At 44.2% G+C, this 24,195-nt stretch overlaps 1 protein-coding gene across 49 annotated transcripts in view; it reads right to left on the minus strand.

The window, feature by feature from the left end:
• Nucleotides 1-24,195, minus strand: part of cnksr2a (connector enhancer of kinase suppressor of Ras 2a) — a 218,235-nt gene that overhangs the window by 51,517 nt on the left and 142,523 nt on the right. For 35 of the 49 annotated variants that reach the window (XR_012399412.1, XR_012399413.1, XR_012399411.1 and 32 more), the window contains 5 exons: nt 16,503-16,551; nt 13,008-13,183; nt 12,286-12,359; nt 12,074-12,213; nt 9,009-9,112 (listed from right to left, as the gene is read on the minus strand). Coding sequence is in view for 45 of the 49 variants with exons in the window: in XM_073940787.1 (XP_073796888.1) it covers nt 9,009-9,112; nt 12,074-12,213; nt 12,286-12,359; nt 13,008-13,183; nt 16,503-16,551 (543 nt within the window). In the remaining 4 variants the exon portion in view is untranslated. The remainder of the gene's footprint in view (nt 1-9,008; nt 9,113-12,073; nt 12,214-12,285; nt 12,360-13,007; nt 13,184-16,502; nt 16,552-24,195) is intronic. The other 14 variants (XR_012399414.1, XM_073940796.1, XM_073940785.1 and 11 more) reach the window with 3 other exon arrangements.

Consider the following 24,195-nt stretch of genomic DNA (forward strand, 5'->3'; position numbering starts at 1 on the left):
CACTTTTTTGTTAACATTTATTATTTATTAGTTTGGGGTGTACTGTATATGTTTTCACATTCTGATTCCAATGCCTAATTATTAAACAGTTAAAATGACTATAATTAAATGAAATATTTCCCAGAGATGGGTTGCAGCTGGAAGGGCATTCGCTGCATAAAACATGTGCTGGATAAGTTGGCGGTTCATTCCACTGTGGCGACCCCGGAACCCCATGCTCCAGACAGACAAACAGACAGATAGACAGAGAGATAGATAGATAGATAGATAGATAGATAGATAGATAGATAGATAGATAGATAGATAGATAGATAGATAGATAGATAGATAGATAGATAGATAGATAGATAGATAGATAGATAGATAGATAGCAGAAAATTACATCAAAATCAGTCAAACAAGCGAGGAAAGATGCGACCAAAGATGCCGCACCTGTGACCTAAAGCGAGATTAGCATGTTAGCAGTGGCTAACCTATTGGAAGAGCACAGAGCCACTCTCGCTGCTGAATTTAAAACAGCATTAACCTCTTTGTAACAGATTTGCATAACAGCAGATAATGGTCCTCATTGGCTGCCCATGAACATGACAACTAAGCTGGAATTCAGACAGGATAAACACAATGGACCAACCACAAGCCAATTTTCTGATCAATCAGAGAAGAGAAGACTCTTAAACGGGTGTGGTTTAACCATTAAAAATTATAATTGAGTCACCTTAAAATATACTACACTGTAAGAAGCTTTTATACAATATCAGTCATTTTCTTTCAGGTACTGGAGGCAACACATGATAAAAAGGAAACATAAAGAACATATTTATGTACTTAAAATTCACCTAAATTCGTGAATGGGCACAATGCGTAAACTGGTTTTGAACATCTCATCTTTAGGTAGGAATAAAGTGTGCTAATGATCTGAAAGTCAGAGAGTATACCAGGCCCCTGAATGCACACTCTCGTCTTAGACAGGCCGATGAATAATGAACTGAGAGAGAGCTCTGGTTTCAGTGAAAAGTGCCGAATATAGAAAAATAGAAGGATAGGGGAAAGAGGAGTGGAGGGAGAACCTGAAGCTGTGTTCATGTGAAAATAGGCTCTGAATATGGGCCAACTGCTCTTCCCGCTTTCGTCCAGTTGGCAATGTTTCAAAAGAACGTTCGAGGTTACTAAAGTAACCCTTCGTTCCCCGAGGAGGGGAACGGAAGCACTATAAGTGGATTTGATTTGTAAAATCCACGCATTAGGGAGGTTCGGTTCAGAAGCTACTCGTCTGAAAGAGTATTGAACGGGCCAATTAAGAATGAATTGGCAGCGCAAGCCTGCGCAGGTGAGCGGCATAAGCAATCAACTGAGTATATAAGCTCACCTGGCGCCAGCAGACGCTATCCTTTTTAAGCTGAAGAGACTTTCAACAGCTAAGGGACAGTCATTATGGCGACGGAGTATAGTGCTTCCGTTCCCCTCCTCGGGGAACGAAGGGTTACTTTAGTAACCTCGAACGTTCCCCTTCGGGGGGAACTTCAGCACTATAAGTGGATTTGATTTGTAAAATCCACGCATTGGGAGCCCATTGAAAGCGCCATAATGACTGCACCTTACCAACACCCCCGATGAGGAGATAGTCAAGCAAGCGTGACGCACCCGCATCATGGGGGGCGCGGTCCTCCAACGTGTCCCTGGCCCTAATTTATCCTACTTCAACAGAAGTTTTACGGATTTAGATATATTTTTTGGGAAGTCGTGAGCATCTAGATAATTCTAGGAAAATACGACAGTACGTTGGGAAGCGTGCAATCCCGATAGGGAGGACGCTGCGGAGGCCATCCGTTACCCAAGGGGGGATAGATGGCAGAATTTACATATGGACTAGCCCTAAAAAGGGGGAGTACGCATAGCAAAAGAGTGGTTAGCGGGGAGGGAAGACACGGGTCCGCCCAGGGGGGGGACTTAACCGTGGCGGAATAAGCATATGGGATCGCCTAGTGGGGATCACGCATAGCAGGCACCTTTACCCAAAACGCGGGCTGACCAGCGGGCAGACCTACAACGTAGTGGGCCAGCAAGTGACTCCTCCGCTGAGTCAGTGCTGGGGGCCACGGAGGAATCTGCAGGGCTCACCTGACGGGGAACTTTACTGACAGATAAAAAGGCGCACGTATCTCCGTGTTAGGGAAAATGGCGCAGCAAGCGTGTTTTAACACCCTACCGAATTGTTTCCTCAATCACCAAGGGTTACCTAATACCCTTGAGGAAACCGGCTCCACTCGCAGATTGTAAAACCTTGCAAATGTGTTGGGTGTCACCCAGCCCGCAGCTCTACAGAAGTCTGTTAGAGGGGCGCCGCGTGCGCGCGCTCGAGAGGATGCGAAACTCCGAGTGGAGTGCGCACGCGCTCTCGGAGGACGCAGCTTATCTCGGCTCTGATAGTGAAAGAAAGGCATCCACAATCTAGTGGGAACTTATTTCGGTACGGCACTTCCCTGCTGCCGACCGTTATAACAGACGAAGAGCTGCTCAGATGATCTAAACTCTGAGTGCGGTCCGGATAATACGCAAAACGCGAACTGGACAATAAAGAAGGGCTGGGTCTGCCTCCTCCGAGGGCAGCGCTTGCAGGCTCACTACCTCGTATTAAAACGGAGTGGTAGGAACCTTGGGCACATATCGCGGGCGGGGTCTCAGGACGTGAGAGAAGCCAGCTCAATTACAGGCACGAGTCACTGACCGAAAAATGCCTCCGGGTCCCCGACCCTCTAATCGATATCAACGCGACCAGCAGAGCTGTCTTCAGGGACAGAAAGATACTGAGTCGAGGATCGAAGGGATCTGACGCGGCGAGGGCGAGATCCTAAGAGGGCATGAGAGGGGGCGGGATGGATTAATTCGCTTAACGCCCCTGAGGAACCGGATGATGAGGTTATGCGTTCCCACGGTGCTGCCAGCCACCGCGTTATGAGAGCGGAGATGGCAGCCACGTAACCTTGAGTGTGGAGGGCGACAGCCTGCTCTCCAGCTTCTCTCGGCGTAAAGAAAGCACAACGCTGATCTGGCAAATTACGGGGGTCTTCTCAGCGAGAGACACACCATTCAGTGAATAGACTCCACGTCAGGGCATAGGCGCGCTCGGGGAGGGGGCTCTAGCCCGAGTGACGGTATTAGCCACCGCAATCGGAGGTTACCTAAGTCTTCCTCGCGTCTAAAATCTCTTCAAAGATCGGCGAGGGTGCCAGGTGGTGCCCTGTCCCTGAGAGAGTAGGTGCTCTCTCGAAGGGACTGCCAGGGGAGGGCTATCGCGAGGGAGAGCTCTGACATCCAGGTCCGGTTGAGCCAGAGGGGCGCAACCAGCAACCTGTTCCTCGTCCTCTTCCTGACCTTGCACAGTAACTGCGCGAGCAGGCTCACTGGGGGAAACGCGTATTTGCGCGTGCCCCGAGGCCAGCTGTAAGCCAGTGCATCCGTGCCGAGAGCACTCGGTCAGGGAAAGAACAACTAGCAATGAGCGATCTCGGGGGAAGCAACAGATCGATCTGGGCTTCCCCGAATCGCGCCCATATCAGCTGAACAGACTCGGGGTGGAGTCTCCATTCTCCAGGACGCAAGGCTGCCGTGAGAGCGCATCGGCTGCACGGTTGAGCTTGCCTTAATATGAATGGTGTGCAGCGATTTCAGCCGCGGATGACTCCAGAGGAGCAGACGGCGGGCGAGCTGAGACATGCGGCGAGAGCGCATACCCCCTATACGGCTGATATACGCCACCGCCGCCGTACTGTCCGTCCTGACCAGCACGTGTTGCCGCTCCAGCACCGGAAAAAAACGGTGGAGAGCGAGGAACACTGCCAACAGCTCCAGGCGATATGCCAATGCAACTGGGTACCTTTCCACAGGTCCGCAGCCGCATGCCCGCAACGCACAGCCCCCCAGCCCGTGTTGGAAGTGTCTGCTGAAACGACAACAAGACTGGACGCCTGTTCTAGAGACACCCAGGCCTGTAGGAACGAGGGGTCGCTCCAAGGGCTGAGGGCGCGGCGACACAGCGCAGTAACAGAGACTCGGTGTGCGCGCGCGTGCCATGCGCGTCTGGGGACTCGATCGTGAAGCCAGTGCTGAAGTGGTCTCATATAGAATAATCCGAGCGGCATGAAGCGGCTGCGGATGCCATATGCCCCAGGAGCCTCTGAAATAGTTTCAGTGGGACCACTATTTTACTGTCGAGCTCTCTCAGACAGTACAGCATCAGCTGAGCGCGCTCTCCGGAGAGGCGCGCTGCCATGGTGACCGAGTCCAGCTCCAGCCCGAGAGAAGAGATCCTCTGCACAGGGGCGAGTTTGCTCTTTTCTCGGTTGACCTGAAACCCCCACAGGTGGAAGTGCCAGAGCACTTTGTCTCTGTGCATAATCAACTGCTCCGAGAGAGGGCAAAAATCAGCCAGTCGTAAAGAAATTGAGTATGCAGATGCCCGCGAGCTGAAGGGGCGCTGAGGCACCCTCCGCGGGCTTGGTGAGGAGCCGCGGAGACAGAGAGAGCCCGAAGGGGAGGGTTTTGTATTGCCAAGCTCGACCTTCAAACGCAAACCGCAGAAACTGTCGGTGGCGAGGAAGAGTGGAGACATGGAAATACGCGTCCATCAGGTCTAATGCTGCAGACCAACCCAGAGGACGAACGCACCGGAGGATGCGCTTCTGCGTGAGCATTCTGAACGGCAGCTTGTGCAGGCAGCGGTTCAAAACGCGCAGATCTAGGATTGGCCGTGACCCACCGCTCTTTTTGGGCACGATGAAGCGTGGGCTGTAAAACCCACTCTCCATCTCGGCTGGAGGGAGCGGCTCGATTGCATCCTTCGCCAGGAGGACAGCAATCTCCTCTCGCAAGACAGGGGCGGACAGGGGGCTGACCCTGGTGAATACACACCCGTGACTTGGGGGGCCGTTTCGCGAACTGAATCGCATAGCCGAGTCTGATTGTGCGCATGAGCCACCGCGAAGAGCTGGCCCGCGCTAACCAGGCAGGCAGAGCTCTCGCTAATGGACTCATCGCTACAATCGCTGACGTACCAGCAGTGGGGCAGCGCGGAGTGGGTGTGCTGATCCGGGAAGCTCGCGGGTCCCACGGAAAAGCTGGAGGTGAGATATTTGCTCTCACTCCAAACCCGAGCTCCGGAGGGGAGGCTCGAGGGGTGGGAGAAAGGAGACCGTCCTCCCAGCGCTCGTGAGCCACTGGCGAAACGCACCGAATCTGCAAGCTAGAAAGCATAGCGTCCCAGACTGGCAGATTTCGGGCTGTCACATCTGGGGAAGTGAAAAGTGCCCTTTCATAATGTTTTCATGGCAGTAAAAAGTGCCGTTGGAAATGGGGCCCCGCCCTCCAGCGGGGAAAGAGCAAGTTCCCTCTTCTCCAGATGGCCTGTCCCAGGGGCGCTTCGCGGTCCGTTGCCGGACTTAGCGGCGTTCTGGGCAGGGGGGCTGCCTGCTTCCGAGGTGCCCGACGCGCTCGCTTCGCCTGAGGCGTGTGCGGGGGCGGAGCAGCTCTCGTAGGCGGGCGCCTTCGGCGAGGAGCAGGTATGAATGGCACGGCGGGCGGAGCGGGCTACGGACCGCCGATAAGACATCACCCACCAACTGCTCTCTCACCGCCTTGAATTCCTGGGTGAATTCACAGACAGTGTCGCCGAACCTGGCTGGGGATATGGGGAAGTCAAGAAAGCGGACTTTGTCGACTTTGCGCATATCAGCCAGGGGTGGCGCTCCTGGACCACTAATGTGGACATCGTCCTCCCCAACGCACACGCAGCGGACTCAGTAGTCCGAAGAGCTAAGTCGGCGGCGGTGCGAAGCTCGTAAGCCTGGGTTGGACCCACCCTCGTGCAGCTCGGCCAGCGCCTGCGCTTGGTAGCGCTGGTAGGTGGCTATCGCATGCAAGGCGGAAGCAGCCTGGCCCGCAGCTATGTAAGCTCTAGCTCCGAGGGAGGTAGATAACTTACAGGCTTTGGATTGGAGACGAGGCGGACCCCGCCAAGAAGAGGCGCCGCGCGGATTTACCGCCATCGCGCACTCAACCTGAGGAATCGCCACATACCCCCTGGCTGTTTCACCGTCAAGAGTGGTTAGGGTGGAGGGACACGCAGCACGAGCAGAAAAAAGTGCTTTACAAGACCGCGTGAGCCTACTGTGCACCTCCGGGAAGAAGGGAACGCCCCTCTAGTCGGTCCGGCCGCGGAGCTGGGGGATAAACCATCTCCAACCCACGGCCGAAGCAGCCCGGGAAAGCACGGCTACCATGTCCGTTTCAGGATCCGTAGTGACAGCGCTCACCAGCCCGAAGGGGGCGAGCGGGTCTGGATCATCATCGGACAATGAAAGCCCACCCTCCGATGCCGCGGTGGACATCTGGTCTCCGGTGTCATCGGGCGTAAGGGCTACCATTTGTTAGACGGATCGCTTCCCCCGCCCGAAGCTTGGATGGAGCGCTTAGAGGAGCGGGAGGTCCGCGGGCCCGTGGGCGACGGATTATCTCTCGCTGAAACCCTCAGATCTGCCCGAGTGCCCGCTGCAGAGCAGGGGACAACTGGGGTGGTTCACCCTTTGCAAAGGCTAACCGCGATCTTGCGCAACAGTCATGGCATCGCAATGACGACATGAACTGCCCGCGAGCAGCGCATTAACATGCTGGACCCCCAGACATGTAACGCAGTGCCCGCGCCCATCATCCGAGGACAGGAAACCACCGCATCCAGAAACGCACAGTCGGAGCGCCGTCCTGATAAGGACGTGCTGCACGACTGTGTTGCTCTTTCTGTGAAGTTTGCAACTTTATACGCACCGCTCTGGAGGACCGGACCCAAAGAACGCCAGGCAAGGGAGAAACCCAGCTCGACCGTCTGCCACTGCGTGTACACACTCTGGACCGGGAGAATGCTCTCGTTCGCTCAGAATCGCTGGTCACAGCAGGAGGAACCCTCATCGACTCGATCAGAAAGTCTCTGAAGCGAAAAGGATAGCGTCTGCTGGCGCCAGGTGAGCTTATATACTCAGTTGATTGCTTATGCCGCTCACCTGCGCAGGCTTGCGCTGCCAATTCATTCTTAATTGGCCCGTTCAATACTCTTTCAGACGAGTAGCTTCTGAACCGAACCTCCCTAATGCGTGGATTTTACAAATCAAATCCACTTATAGTGCTGAAGTTCCCCCCGAAGGGGAACCAGTTTTATTGTAGGATGGATGGATGGATGGATGGATGGATGGTTGGATAGATAGATTGATAGATAGATTGATAGATAGTTTGATACAATAATAGATAGAACAATAGACAGAACAAAAGAACGATAGAACGATAGAACGATAGATAGATAGATAGATAGATAGATAGATAGATAGATAGATAGATAGATAGATAGATAGATAGATAGATAGATAGATAGATAGATAGATAGATAGATAGATAGATAGATAGATAGATAGATAGATAGATAGATGTGGAGTAGAAGTAAATTGGGACTATTGAAAGGAAAAAGAAAAACTGAAGGAAAGTGTTTAATTAGTGAGTCTGTGTTTCTCTTAAATAAGGCTTTGCTGCTGTGTGTGGCCTCTGGCTGACCTGCCCTACAGTACTGCACTGAAAATACTGCTAACCAGAGCAGACAGATTAAAGCACACACACATTCAGAAATGGACACATCCATTGTGTATGTACTGAATAAATTCTATCATGCATTAAGCTTTTAAAATTGGTGCTGCTCGACAAACTTTAATGGCACTTGATGTGACTGAACCACTGGCCAATTCCAACAGGGGAAAAAGTAGTACAAAGGGATCAAATAAAAGAGCGATGAAGTGGATGGGTCATGAAGATGTTCCATTTTGATGCCTGCATTAAATAAAGGAACCTTTTTTTATACCCATCAAATCATTATTCTAAACACAAGATGTTTTTAAGCAAATACATTTTTAGTTTAATTTTGAGTATGATTTTTACTTTATAGTATTTTATAACATCTGTTTCTCCTTACATCATAGTAATTGAAATAAAAGAAATGAAAATAAAAGAGGCAAAAAATCTAAATGATTCTAAAAGTTTTTGTTCCCCCAGATTTGGTCAACAGAAGTTATATCTTTTTTTTTCTATTTATTATTTTTAATATATTCAGTATTTAAAATGATTACTTGAAATATCACATATTTAATGCTAATGAGAATTGTCATAATTCAAGCTTATTTTATAAAGTGCTTTCATAATAATTGCTCCAAAGCAGCTTTACAAGTGATGCACTTTATTATTACATTACTCAAAATAACAAGGTTAAGCTGTTGTGTACATATAGGCTGCGTCCGAAACCGATCTGTTTATCCTGATCATCTTTATACTGTAATTATTTATCATTGACGATTGACTGGGATTTAAAGTGGCAGTTCACCCAAAAATGTAAATTAGGATAATATACTGAAGAATGCTGGAAAAACAGCCATTGACATTCAGTATAAATGACAATAAAAATTTAAAAAAAAAATCTGAATGTTCTAAACTGATTTCTCTTCTTAAATATATTTTAATTTACAGTGAAATATAATTTACATCAAACCTCATTTTTAATTTATAGTAATGAGAAGCAATTTTTGTATTTTTAAAAATTCTTTGGATTGAAATATCGCGTGATCACTCGATCCTTGATAGATTTTGAGAGACTCACCAAAAAGGAAATCGATATCAGATACTGTCTATCAGCGACAGTAGCAGTGACTCACAAAGACTGAAAGATATGTAGAGAGACTTAGAGATAAGACTCAATCTCAGCACATCTCAACAGTGGGCTTTTAGATGAGGTGGTCTGACTCATTCACACACACACACACATGCAGTGACGTGGTAAGGCCAGGTCTGAGGGACGGTACTACAAAACAGCTCTTTTACCAATGCCAAATGTCAAGCATGATAAAGCCGTGCCATTGTGTGGGATTACACAACGAGAAGAGCCATGTTTATGTTTGTGTGTGTGTGTGTGCTGGATGCTGACTCACTGAGGGTGGCCGTGGGTATGTGTCATAAGGGGGTGGTGGGCTGTCTTGCTTGGGCGTCGAGGGCGTCTCATTGTCTTCATGATCACTTTCACTCCAGTAGTCTGCTGGAAGGGGATGAAGGGGAATGCAGGGAGTCATTAGCTTGTTGCAAAACATTTCCATAAAATAAACAATTATTAAATTATAGCCTCTGAGATCATGTGTAGGTTTTCCCGTGAGGAGCTGCTCTAGGTCTGCAACTGTGGTGTGATGTCAAAAGCAGGAGAAGAAAGGTTAATTTTAAGACGTCTAAAGGAGTCAGACACTTACAAAGCATTTTGAATTCTTATTAGTGGCTAATTTTGAATGATAAAAGGATGAATATGTTTTGGAGAAACTTAGTATGTAGCATGATCCGCTAGAAGGGCATAACTTATTTGTGTCTATCAGCTTGTTGTACATAGGTCACAGGACTCATTTCCTTCTTTTCTGCAACCCAGGCTCATCGCAGATACTGTACGTACCCAGGTCTACATTAACTTCTGGAGACTGTGAAATATATAACCGAAGGTACATCTGCTCACCCCTTTTTTTTTTTTTGCTAATCCACCAGAGGCCACTGTGTACACTTTTTGATGATCTCAAATTTCTCTCACACATCCTCCTTTTGCTTAAATCCACTAGAAGGCACAGTATACACTTCAGCCGACAAGGGAAGCTTGCTGTCGGAATTGCTGACTGACTGACTGACCCACCCACCCCATTTCCTAAACCCAGTGCTTAATTTGTAAATTACGAGGTCCTGGAATAGATCGGGGTAACGAGGCTTGTTACCAGAGCAGGGAGAGGTGCAGCGGACAAAAGTGAAGGGCGGGGTAGGGGTGTCGCAGTTGAAGAGGGTTGGGGAGTCATGGATAAAAAGGGTTGGGGAGTCATGGATAAAAAGGGTTGGGGAGTCATGGATAAAAAGGGTTGGGGAGTCATGGACAAAGAGGGTTGGGGAGTCATGGAGGAAGAGGGTTGGGGAGTCATAGAAGAAGAGGGTTGGGGAGTCATGGATAAAAAGGGTTGGGGAGTCATAGACGAAGAGGGTTGGGGAGTCATGGATAAAAAGGGTTTTGGAGTCATGGACGAAGAGGGTTGGGGAGTCATGGAGGAAGAGGGTTGGGGAGTCATGGATAAAAAGGGTTGGGGAGTCATGGACGAAGAGGGTTGGGGAGTCATGGAGGAAGAGGGTTGGGGAGTCATAAAAAAAGAGGGTTGGGGAGTCATGGATAAAAAGGGTTGGGGAGTCATGGACGAAGAGGGTTGGGGAGTCATGGAGGAAGAGGGTTGGGGAGTCATAGAAAAAGAGGGTTGGGGAGTCATGGATAAAAAGGGTTGGGGAGTCATGGATAAAAAGGGTTGAGGAGTCATGGACGAAGAGGGTTGTGGAGTCATGGAGAAAGAGGGTTGGGGAGTCATAGAAAAAGAGGGTTGGGGAGTCATGGATAAAAAGGGTTGGGGAGTCATGGACGAAGAGGGTTGGGGAGTCATAGACGAAGAGGGTTGGGGAGTCATGGATAAAAAAGGGTTGGGGAGTCATGGATAAAAATGGTTGGGGAGTCATAGACGAAGATGGTTGGGGAGTCATGGATGAAGAGGGTTGGGCAGTCATGGACAAAGATGGTGGGGAAATTGCCGATGAAAGTGAAGAGCGGGGGTGCGTGTGAGGAGAGGGATCGGTAAAATGAGGTGCCCTGCCTATTAAGCCCTACATAAACCAAAGCGATAGTGTTTTCAAAAGCAATCTAGAAAAAAATTGTTGCGGTTGCGGGAGTTTACCATGTTTTCACCCTGCTGTTTATTTATTTGCTTAATTTCTTTTACTTTTTCTGGAACCGTTTTCACCGGACTCAAACCCAGTCAACTCCGCTCCACGTACCAAGTCTGCCGACGTATGAGGCTAGCTATTGGGCAAACTGGCAACACTGGAAAAGCAGTCCACACGGAGGTAAACGGTCAGCTGGTATCGCAAAAAGGAACAGAAACCGTGGACATCATCATACCACAACGTAGCATCATTCCGATGTAACTCTGGCTACATAAATCGCACTCTCCAGAAATGTAGACAGGGGCACCTGCAGTGTCCACAATGAGCCTGTGTTGCTTTTTTGGCTTTTATTTTCCCATTGTGCAATTTATGGAATAAAAATTGTAAAAAAGATTTAGGTAGTGTTTTTAAATTTTTCATAGAATGAATGTTGTAGTTCTTGTTGTGATGATAACCCAGCAACTTTAAAAAATGCTGGGTTATTTAATTCCACACTGAGTAAAATATAGACAAACCCAAATGGTTGACTACTGTATATTCCGTTTTATAAATTTATTTTAAAGGTCCAGTGAAGTGCTTTGAAATGTGCATTTAATTCGATGTTTGATGTAATTTCAAGCAAAACATAAAAAGAGGGTGGGACATACTGTAGCTCCTCCCCTTTAAAAAAACTGCTAATAACGTTTTGTTTTGTCATAGCTCTGCCAGTGGAAGAGGCTGAGCTCAAGCATACCAAATGAAAAGCAAATGAGAAGCGTCTAGACGGAGCATGGGGGGCGGAGCATGTCATATACTAGAGAGCATTAGATTGGTTATAATTTGATTAGGCATGGATTAAAACCATTGGTCCATTTAGGTGTAAGTGACATACTACAAGCTTTACATGTTTTTGTCAGTTTTATATCTTCTAAACACATTTTGTCACTGTTTGGGAGCACACAAGCTAATAGATATCCTAAAAACTAACAATACTGATACTAACATCTAAAAAACTTTACTTTAATTTTAAGGGACATTTAAAAATAAACCCAGCTGTTAGTTTTTTCTTGATTTTACCCCAAATTGGGTTGAAATTATTAACTTTTTAAGAGTATGAGCTTACCTTGGGTTTGCAATGCTTTTTTAAAGCTGTGATTAAATTATTTTAACCCATCTAATAGGTTTTCCATGCCCATTAAAAAAATTATAATAAAAAAATGACTCAATTACACTGAAAGCAGCTTACTTTTGCAATTGGGGTATACAAAGTTCTTGGGACTACCTGAATTCTTACCATGTTCCTGACGGATTCGCTCTCTTTCTGCATAGCCGGCGGCCGCCATGTTGAGGCGACTCAACCATCTGTTCATATCGTCCACACCGTCCGCTGCGAAGTAGAAGCTCTTGATTTTGGGATGGCATGCTTTAAACGCACTAGGGAGTGAAAGAACAATAAGAATTCACCAGGTAACATCACATAACTTTAAAGTTTGTAAAGGTACTCACTATTTTTTCCGGCATTCACTGGCTCTGTCGATCTTGAATTCTGGAAGGCTAACAAAACCCTCAGCCTTCTCATCCTAAAAAGTTGACACAACAAAGTGAGTGGATTGGGTGAACCTCACCCCACTTAAACTCTTCTGTAATGTCATTACGTCCTCATTAAGGGTTACATTCTCTCTTTCTTGGTCCATTCCATTACTTTTTTCCCCCCAGCTCTAAATTGCACAGTGCTGCTGACGGGAGCTCTGCATAAATAAATGAAAAGCATAAATTGTTGCAGCTCTCTGTAAGCCTGTCTGTGTTTACAAAACCCACACAGTAGAAGATCATCAATTATAGTAAAGCCGGACTCTCGGTGGACCAAAACCAGGCCGAGTAGAACCCTCCCCTCCCCTCTGAAACCCCCAGAACGGCAGGCATATCCTGCGCCCAAGCCACGATAAAAAGGCGAAGACATTGAGGGTAATTAATCAAAAGCACGGGAAGCGAGGGAACAAGAATGGGAGTGTTTGTTTCAGAGAAGTTTCTTATCTTCATTACAGCAACGGCGTGTGCAGAAGAGTGTTTTGTTGTGGTAGATGAGCATTAATCTTGCTCCGCACAAGAGGGTAAAGCCGGCACCAATTAAAGTCTCATCTCTAGATCGATACGCTTTCTGCTGCGCCGGTGGATATGAGAAACAACAAAGACAACTGTATTGGCCCGACGCAGCCACACACTCTCACCTCTTCGTTCATGTACCAATACAAGCAGGCATCCTTCAGAACGAACCAGTACTTCTTCCATTTCTGCGAGAAATAGCTCTTTGCGTCCTTTTTCTTCCACAGCCAGCCCTCACAGTCTCCACGACCCAGGTCTTTACAGGAGATTCTTCTCTTGCTGATGGAGGACAGTGGAGCTGCTGGAAAACAAAACCACAGTATGTATTTATAACCTGGTAAACTGTACAAAATGGCAGTAAATTTAATGGTTAAAAACTGTAAAAAGGCTACAGTAAAAAGTCTCACTTTATATTAAGTGACCTTAATTAATATGTACTTACTTTTGTAGATAGATGTTTTTACGTTGTACAAATGATTGATTAAATACTTGCATATATTTACTTCTGTACTCCTTTAATTTTACTGTTGACCATCTCTTACACTTTAACCCACCCTTAAACCCACTCATACAACACCCTAGCAACCAAATAGCAACGCCTTAGTAACCACCTATCAACCACTCAGAACACCCTAGCAACCACATAGCAACAACCTAGCAATCGCCTAGCAACCACTCAGAAGACCCAAGCAATGCCTTAGCAACTGCCTAGCAGTCACTCAGAACACCCTAGCAACCACCTAACAACACCATAACAATCCCATAGAACACCTTAAGCAACCCCTTAGCGACCACTCAGAACACCCTAGCAACCACCTAGCAACACCTTAGAAATGACCTGGAACACCCCAGCAATTGCCTATCAACCCCTCCGAACACCTTAATAACAGCCTAGCAATGCCTTAGCAACCATATGGCCATAAGTTAACAAGAACTAACCACAAATGGCTTTATATCACCTCTTTATGAGTTTAGTTCTTGTTAACACTGTCAGAACACCCTAGCAACTGCATAACAATGCCTTAGCAACCACTCAGAACACCATAACAACACCTTAGCAACAACCTGCTACACCCCAGCAATGTCTTGGCTACTGCCTAGCAACCACTCAGAACACCATAGCAACTGCCTAGCAATGCTTTAGCAACCACTCAAAATACCCTAGCAATGCCTTAGCAACTCCCTAACATTTACTCAGAACACCATAGCAACTGCCTAGCAACACCTTAGCAACCGTCTAGAACACCCTGGCAACTGCTTAGCAACCGCTCAAAACACCGTAGCAACCTCCTAGCAACACATTAGCAACAATCTGAAACACCCTAGAAACCACCTATCAAATGATTAAGCAACTGCCTAGCAACCAGCCAGAACATCTTAGCAACTGCCTAGCAACCAGTCAAAACACCCTAGCAATGCCTTAGCAACTCCCTAGCAATCACTCAGAACACCCTAGCAACTGCCTAGCAACACCTTAGCAACAGTCTAGAACACCCTAGCAACTGCTTAGCAACACCTTAGCAACCACTCAGAACACCCTTGCAACCACCTAGCAACATCTTAGCAACCACTCAGAACAGCCTATCAATCACCTAGCAAGAAACATGCCAATCCATACTAAAACTATGCTAACATATACATGTATGTAGGTATCTCGACCTGGAACACCCTAGCAATCACCTAGCAACCACTCAGAACACCCTAGCAACGCCTTAGTATTCTAGAAACATGCTAACATTTATGTAGTTTGCTCTCTATGCCAACTGTTTCAAACGAACTAGGCTTTCTCAGGCCACCATAAAGTTTGTCTACAAATTTTACTTTTCTAGTTACACTGTTGACCATCCCTTACACCTTGAACTAACCCATCCCTCCAAACCTGTCCCTAACCCTACCAGTATACCACCTCAAAACCACTACAATATATTTAGAACACAATAAGTACATTGTATTTTTATGCAAGTACATATTAGTTAAGGCTACTAAATATCATCAATGGGTTTCCAGATATGATATAAATAATAAACAGATATGATAATGACTTCAGAAGATAATGACTTCAGAACATTACCTAAAGAACAGTCATATGAACCCTTTTTGTACTATTTTTTATCATTCTTTAGGCAAAAATCCATTTAATAGCATGGAAAAGAAAGCAATGAGACCATCTCATTTTGTGTTCATCTGACGAGAGAAAGTCTTGTGCATCAGGAACACAATATACAGGCGAATAAATAACAATTTTCATGGGAGAACAGTTCCTATAAAAAGCCATATTGCTATATTCCACAGCAGCTATAAACAACCTCCACTTTGTGTCATGACTAAGGCTTACCTCTTACTCATAGAAAAACGGCACAGCCTCTTATGGCTTTTTGCTTTATTAGAACAATTATAAATGTGAGGGGGTGAGTGGGCAGAAGATCCAAGACTTTTGAATAGAAATGATTTCTGGAATATATCGATTGCTTGACTATATTTCATTTATATTGAACATTGGTTTGTGATTTTATTTATTTATTTTTTTACCATTTTTGCAAAGATGTGTTATGTATTGTTCTGTCATAATAGTGTTGGAACTGTAGAGGTTCAATTTAAGCAATGCTGTATGATAGAAAGTATATTTATAATGTACACTACCTGACAAATGTCTTGTCGTCGATCCTAGTTGTAAGAGCAACAAATAATAACTTGACTTCTAGTTGACAATTTGGAAAAGTGGCAGAAGGTAGATTTTTCAGATGAATCACCTGTTGAACTGCATCCCAATCATCACAAATACTGCAGTAAACCTATTGGAACTCGCTTGGACCAAAGATTCTCACAAATATCAATCAAGTTTGGTGAAGGAAAAATCATGGTTTGGGTTTACATTAAGTACGGGGGTGTGGGAGAGATCTGCAGAGTGGATGGCAACATCAACAGCCTAAGGTATCAAGACATTTGTGCTGCCCATTACATTACAAACTACAGGAGAGGGGAAATTCTTCAGCAGGATAGCACTACTTCTCATACTTCAGCCTCCACATCAGAGTTCCTGAAAGCAAAAAAGGTCAAGGTGCTCCAGGGTTGGCCAGCCCAGTCACCAGACATGAACATTATTAAGCATGTCTGGGGTAAGATGAAGGAGGCATTGAAGATGAATCCAAAGAATATTGATGAACTCTGGGAATTCTGCAAGAACTCTTTCTTTGCCATTCTATATGACTTTATCAATAAGTTATTTGACTCATTGCAGAGATGTATGGATGCAGTCCTTCAAGCTCATGGGAGTCATACACAATATTAATACATTTTCCACTGCATCATGGGTTTATATTCTATACTGTACATTATTTGTGTTAAGTGACATAACTTTTGTCTTAGCAAAGTCAGACCTTGCTGTCCTAATTAAATAAATAAAAATCAAGCATGATCATATTTCATTTTGGTAAAATAAGTGTAATCTAGAGGCCTTTGCCTTTAAGACTGATAGTCACTTCTAATATCAAATGATCACCTAGAAGTCAAGTTATTATTTACTGTTCCTAAAACTTGAATACATGACAAGACTTGTCAGGCAGTGTATTACCAAACAAGATGTTACCAAACATGAGGAAAAAAGGAAGATAAGTGATCACCTTTACTCTTTTTCTTGGTCTTTGATAGCAGAGAGGATCCCTGGAATGTCTGTGAAAGCAGAAGATATTTACTAAAAAAATGAAGAAACAGTGAAAAATACAACAGGAGGAAGCAAAACAAAATGTCTCCATGGCCATGTTATCGGCCAAATCATCAAATCCTCCCGAGTGGAAGCAAATGTGTGAACATAACAATCGGTGAGCATCAATCCAATGTACTACAAATTAAAATCGGAGGTGACATTTGAGCACGAGTGCGAAACACCCATGGAGAAAGGAAGGCGGAAGAAGCTCAGAGAGAAAATAAATAAGATTTCTAACATCCTTGGCCCGTGTGTTTATTGAGCAGTATTTCTTGGATCAGCTCGCCCAGACTGAGTGCATATTTATGATTCGAGCCCTGTGGCAATTCCCTTCCATGAGGAAACTTCCTGCAAGCCTGGCCTTTGAATTAGAGCTAAACGTGTTGCAAAGCTAACAGATTAGCAGCAGCATTACTGACTGAAAGAAAACGCTAACTAACATCTTACTAATTGATTTATTGATATGTGCCTGAGGAGAGAAGCTGCATGCTGTCCGAGATGAGTAGCTGAAATTGATTAATGGAACATGCTTTGAAACTCAGTCAAGCAGTGTTTTTATTTCTTTGTCTATTTCTCTTCAGCCTCATCGGTTCTTTGGTAATACTGCGGTCAGAGTTTTGGTTATCTCATGATTCTATTCATCCTCATGGCTGAAAAAATGAAAGCAAGGCTGCGGTGGGAAGAAACCTGGAAGTTTAGGATCAGCACTGTAAACATTCCAACAACATGCTGTGGACTACAAACCTCCAGCTGTTGCTGCGATTTCAAAGTGCAGATATGGTGTAAACATCACTTTAATATCATTCAGTTCAGCTTACTTTAAACAATTACATGCATATTAGGCATGAAACAACATCACAATCTCTTTATTTTGTCCTCCTATGTCTCAGTTCATGACACTAGGTAAACACCGTGGGGATGCTTTCCTGCTTCAGCCTAGGTAACCAGGTGAGTGATAAAACAATGCAGTCCTCTTAAGCACACCCTCGTGTTGTCTGTAATAGTGTTGTTCCAGTACTGAAATTTTTAAAAAGTCCATTTCCTGCTAACATTTAAGCGCGTTCTTAAACACCACTGATTGGTCATAGAATTCACTAGTGCTCAGCAGAAATGACTGTGATTGGCCGTGAAGGTCATCAGTTCACCACTCTTCACCAAGTGCAAGAACAGATCTGGGGAAAGTGAAACGTTTCATAGCCGCGAAGATCAGTCGAGTCATCAGCAAATCGCTCATCTGTGTTTGCATTTGGTAAACATGGGTGAAGTGCAGTGAACTGATGACCTTCACGGCCATTTCTGTTGAACACTGAACGTGCTCAATAATACATTTTTTTAAAATTCAGTACAGATTGCAACCGAAATTCAGTATCATGACAAGTCTAATATAGTGAAAGATTCAGTTCATTAACTTGAGTTTGATAAATGGCATCTAAAGTGTGTGTTTGGGAAAGAAAATGTTAGCTAACTAGTGCAATTTCCCTTAACTAACTTAACTTAGCTAAAAATTCGGTCCGATATCACTTTTTATTTTCAATATCCATTAAGATTGGAGCTTCAGGTCACTTTCAAGGTGGTTAAATTATACATTTGTGTCACTCTTGGCTGATAAGATATCCAGCTAGGTACTCGACGTTCCTGTGTGACTTCAGTCGATACTTCTGGGTTTCTTCCCACCACAGCCTTGATTTGGCTTTTAAAATGGCGGCCATGTGAAATCAGTCTATTGAGTCTATGGGCTCTATTTTAATGATCTAGTCGCAAAGTTTGAAGCACAGGGCACAAAAGCATTAGGGGCATATCTGAATCCATTTTTGCTATTTTAAGGATGGAAAATAGGCTCTGTGCCGCGGTGCATGGTCTAACAGGGTTGAGCTCATTCTCTTAATGAGTTATAGGTGTGTTTTGGAATTAAATCATTCAGAGTCTCATTTCTCATTCCTTTTAAGAGTCAGTTGCGTCGTGCCATGGCGCATTTGCTATTTACATGGCAGACTTTGTAAGTGGAAAAACTAAACGCTTCACTAGCTAAGAGAAAACTTTTAAACAGACTATCTGCAGTACGGGAATGAGAGAATGAGCCTCCTCCATTCAGCCTTTCCTTTCACTTTCACTTTCACTCTTTCATAGATGAGGAAATGTGTAGTTTGTTAAGCACAAAGATTTGTTTCAAAACTATTTCTAAATTCAGTTCTAATTTTCAGCAAAAGAATAAATGAACAATAATAACAAAGTGTGGTCAAACAACTGAGTTATATCCATGTATAGACACATGCTATGCCCTATACGGTCCAAAACCTGACAGGTGAACAAATCTAAGCTTGTTTTTAATAAAACAAATATAAATATGCATTTAATAAGTAATACTACAACTAATAATAACATTATACCAAAACAAATTGTCATGAATAAACTAAAAAAAAGCCCCCCTGAGATGAATAAGGCATGGAGGCAGTGGTTTTTATATTTATATGGAAAGTAATATATATATATATATATATATATATATATATATATATATATATATATATATATATATATATATATATATATATATATATTTTTTTTTTTTAAATTCTTTAATTCTTTATCATTGGTAAAGATATTTGCGTGTTGCTGTACATCCTGTGTGTTTTAAGCAATGTGTAAGCGAGACACACAACTAACACGCTCTGCACTAGACTTTAGACCTGCTCTAAGCCCTCAGTCTATTTTAGTTCCTCAAAATAGCAAAGCGCTAACAACGCGCCTTAACAATACACCTCTTTTCTAGACCGAAACACCCATGAGTCCACAAAGTGGCGCAAATGGATTTGCTATTTAAACAACGTGAAGGAGAATGGGAAAATTGCTGTTGCGTTGATCTGAAAATAGCAACACGTTGTGGAAACACGTCTTGCGCCTTATTGCGCCTGGTGTATGGTAGGGTCCTATTTCTTGAAGGATGGTTTTCTTCCCTTTCTGAGTCCTCAAAAATCCATCTTCCTTTTACCTCCAAATCCTATAAAACGAATCTCAACAATGTAAAACGACAGACAAAAAATGGTGGTTTTCCCAGCATTTTATCTGACACACTTCAAAGTGACTCCCTCCCAAGCTCTGTGGGAATCTCCTTCCAGAAGGTGTGAATCGCAATTGCTGTGTGAACTGAGGCAAGTTGTGATGAACACTTAGACAGGGAGTAAAACAAACTTCCCTGAGGTTTCAGTACCTAGACATGAATCAACCAAAAGGAAAGAGCAATACACACACACATATATATATATATATATATATATATATATATATATATATATATATATATATATATATATATATATATATATATATACATATATATATACATACACACACACACACACACACACACACACACACACACAAACACATACAATGACACAGCATATATTTCAAAGCAAAGCAGGGATAAGGTAAGCAGAGGGTGGTAACATAATAGAGGGGATGCCCTCATGCTAATTCATCTTGCTAACTCATAATAGCTCTACTGACCCCCAAGTGACATCAAAACTTGTGTAGGGGAAAACGTGTAGGGGATGGACTGCAACTGAGAACATGAGACCATGAGCAGAACAATTCCTTTCAATCATTCATGAAACCTTTCCTGTGTAGGAACATTCCCTTATGGGCTTACACTGGAATTCACTCTGCTTATGTTTCATGAATGAGTGTAAATGTTGGAGACTGCATGAAGCAACTTGGATGAAGAACAGAAAACACACCCGGAGCAAATCCGACAAAACCTGAACACGAGATGTGCATCAGGTACCGTACACTAACAAGGACACTAAAGTCTACAACCAGGGGAGTGAAGTTTATTCGCATATCTCTGACTAGCTGGCTCCATCCGATTCACAGGACCAATATAACCTAGTTCTACATGACTCACTGTGACTAGGATTTAAACCAGGATGTGAGGGGGGCAAACTAACCCACAAAACTAAAAGTTTTGTTGCTAGACCTTTTGAGATCAAGGGAGTCAGATTTACTCACACAGCTCTGGCCTACTTAAGAATGAACCTGGGTTTCAAGTCTGAAAACACGTAATATTGTGGGTGTCTCTCATAAAAGAGGTTATCTGGGTCTCTCTTCTATTGTTTAGTAACAAATCGTTCTACAGGGCATGCTATGACTTGCCATCAGGCTACAACTGAATGCCACATGGCACCACAGGCTCCCAGTTCACATGGCATATGGTACACAAACCTCTTCCACTGCGATCTCAACAACTGACATATGCTAGATGTGATTGCCGCAAAGCATATGCATTAACCCCATTTGTTATATTTAAAACAAACCTGTGGGTAAGTAGCACCTTCTCTGGATGGATTTGTTGGTTTTGTTTTGGTTTCAAATGATGTGATGACGTCAAGAATGCCCAAATGAACAGGACTGGAGGCATTGGGCTGTATCTAAAGTGTTTTGTCAGTCAGGCAAAATGCTGTTGAGTGAGTGAGCGTTCTCCTTGAGTATGAAGTCAGGGTGCTGGCATGGTTCAGACAAACTGCAGCTCTCTTATCAGACTGCAACGCAGGCAATAAACCCCCGATTGTAAACAATAGAAGCTGATGCAGTTACACCGCGCACACCAACAGAAGCAACCTTATTAAATTCGTACCATACAGCTTGGGCTTTTATTGCATCATCTAATAGCATCTTCTCATCTGGCATCCTACTCCTGTTTTATCTCATATGACCTTCTTTTCTAATTTTACTCCAATATTACCATTCTCTCTCTCCTTCCTTTATTGCCTCTTCTCAAATCATCTCGATATTCTTCCTGTGTATTCTCTTTTGTTCTTTTTTTATCACTTTGGATGTCCTCTTTTTTCACCTCAGACCTTTTCTTGCTCTAAATTTGTCTTCCTTTTCTTAATCCTAGATTATCTTGTCACTTTACTGTGTCTTGTCCAGTTTTAAGTAAAAAGGGTAATATATTGCAATCTTAAGCCTTAAAAAAACAACAACACAAAAATAACATACACTTACCGGCCACTTTATTAGGTACACCTGACCAACTGCTTGTTAAAGCAAATTGCAATCAGCCAATCACATGACAGCAACTCAATGCATTAAGGCAGGGTTAATGTTAATGTCATTAATGTCAAACTCAATTCTTGGAGGGCCTTAGCCCTGCACAGTTAAGTTCCAACCCTGCTTTAACACACTTACCTGTAGGTTTCAAACAAGCCTGAAGGACTCAATTAGTTTGATCAGCTGTGTTTAGTTAGGGTTGAAACAAAACTGTGCAGAGCTGCAGCCCTCCAGGAATTGAGTTTGACATCCCTGCATTAAGGCATGTAGACATTATCAAGATGATCTGCTGCATTTCAAAACGGGCATCAGAATGGAGAAGAAAGGTGATTTAAGTGACTTTGAATGTGGAATGGTTGTTGGTTCCAGACTAGTCTAAGTATTTCAGAAACTGCTCATCCTTCGGATTTTCATGCACAACTGTCTCTAGGGTTTACAGAGAATGGTCCAAAAAAGAGAAAATATCAAGCGAGTGGCAGTTCTGTGGCTGCAAATCCCTTGATGAATCATCTCAGACTGCTTTCAGGAACATGACAATGAGTTCACTGTATTTAAATGGCCTCCACAGTCACCAGAACTCAATGCAAGCACCTTTGAGATGTGGTGGAACGAGAGATTTGCATCATGGATGTGCAGTTGACAAATCTGCAGCAACTGCCTGATGCTATCACGTTAATATGGACCAAAAACTCTAATGCTGCGTTCACACCAGACGCGGAAGTATCAAGCGTGAGTAATTCACATGTTCAGTCAATGCAAAGATGTGAACAGACATCGTGTGGCACAATACACACAAATGAGGCGGAGTGAATGACGCGATTTGCACGAATGAAGCTCCGCGATTTGATCAGTTTGCATGAATGATGCGAGTTAGAAAATCTGAATTTCAGCAGACCAATCAGGAGCTTTCTCTTGTAGGGGCATGATTATAACATAGCGCCTGCTGTGGGGGGGAAATTCTCCTGCCAACACTGGACAAAAGTTCATAAAACTAGGCTGGGCTCAGTCAGAAGCACCGCTGAAAGCTCCCATCATTCAGGTACAGTTTCTGGAGGAGTTGATGAACTCACAGAGTTCGGTGCACCTCAGAATGGATCTAGTGTACTCAGACACTGCTCCAAATGAATCGAATCCATTTTTCTGTTTTCAGTCCTAAAGCACATAAACACAGCTATTATCTCATTAAAATCCATGTCAGCCAAGCTAGAGTGACCATGCAGACAAAAGCCAAGCCGATGAAGTGAATTCACATCTATTGTGAAGTGAATTTGACGCACAAATGAAGAGAATTTGATGTGCAAATGAACCGCGTTAACTCAAAATGTTCACACGTCTATTTATGTGCGAATAGCACGATTTATCCGTGCGTACATCTGGTGTGAACACAGCATAAGGAATATTTCCAGTACCTTGTTGAATATATGCAATGAAGGATTAAGGCAGTTGTGAAGGTAAAAGGGAGTCCACTTCGGCACTAGTAAGGTGTACCTAATAAACTGGCCAGTAAGTGTACTTTAACATTAGTAATGTTAAAGTATGTGTTGTCGTTTGTTTTTTTAAGAGCCCATATTATGCGTTTTTTAAAATGCCCTTCCACGTAGTGTGTAACACAGCTCTAAGTGAAATATCCAGCTAAGGCTTAAACACAAGTAGTTGCGCGCGCAAACCCAGGAGATTTGAAACCTGTGGCCCCGCCCACTAACACAGAAAAAAGCCACACACACGCGCGCCAGTCGAATGAAGTCACGCTGTGCAGACGGATATTTTTGACTGTCTCTACCCAAAGATGAAACCTCAGCATTATAGCCCAGCCTTGAGCAGTTCGAGTGCTTATGGAAACTATATGCTTACAAAGAAGACTTCATCGGCCGTTTGTTAAAGGAAGGATCAGTAAAGACTGTCAGGACATGGATCAGTGCATCATGGATCAGTTTCTTCCTCCATTTCACAAGTGTAAGTACGTGCGATTAAAATTGTTGCCGTGTTTACTCTAGCTTGCAAATTATGTATTTAGTTGTGTTTGGTTACTTGTAACCGCGTGTACTGTATCAGGTTAACTCTTTATATTCTCATATCGCCTGTAAAGAAACGCTGAAAACGCGACGCGTGCCGCTTTGTTTATGGACCGTTCAGCTGTTCCTACACACATGCAATGGTCAAGTTCCAAAATAGTTCAGCTCAGGTTCGAGGTGAGTTGTTCAGCAAGCTGAACTGGCACTCTAGAAAAAACGGCAATCACACCGCCCTGAACCCGAAAGTGCATTCTCTGTTTTTGAATGATTGGTGTAAAGCTAGGAGATCTCCTCGCCAGTTCTTGGAGTTTTTGCTCAATAAAATAGTTAGTTGTTTGTATTTTGAAGTCCATCGTCTGTATTTACATTCCGCCACTTGCAGCCAAAACCCACGCCTTACACTATCGAGCGTGTATGCACTGTGACTACTTTAATATTGTTGATTAGCTGCTGGGCATTTCATTCCGTCTCGCGCTGAAGGCTGTCATTGTTGACCAATCGCAGCAGGCTGTCATCGGTCCAATCAGTGCAGATTAGCTTCGCGCCAAG

The sequence above is a fragment of the Danio rerio genome, chromosome 24 (assembly GCF_049306965.1).
Source record: "Danio rerio strain Tuebingen ecotype United States chromosome 24, GRCz12tu, whole genome shotgun sequence".
NCBI classification, from domain to species: domain Eukaryota; kingdom Metazoa; phylum Chordata; class Actinopteri; order Cypriniformes; family Danionidae; genus Danio; species Danio rerio.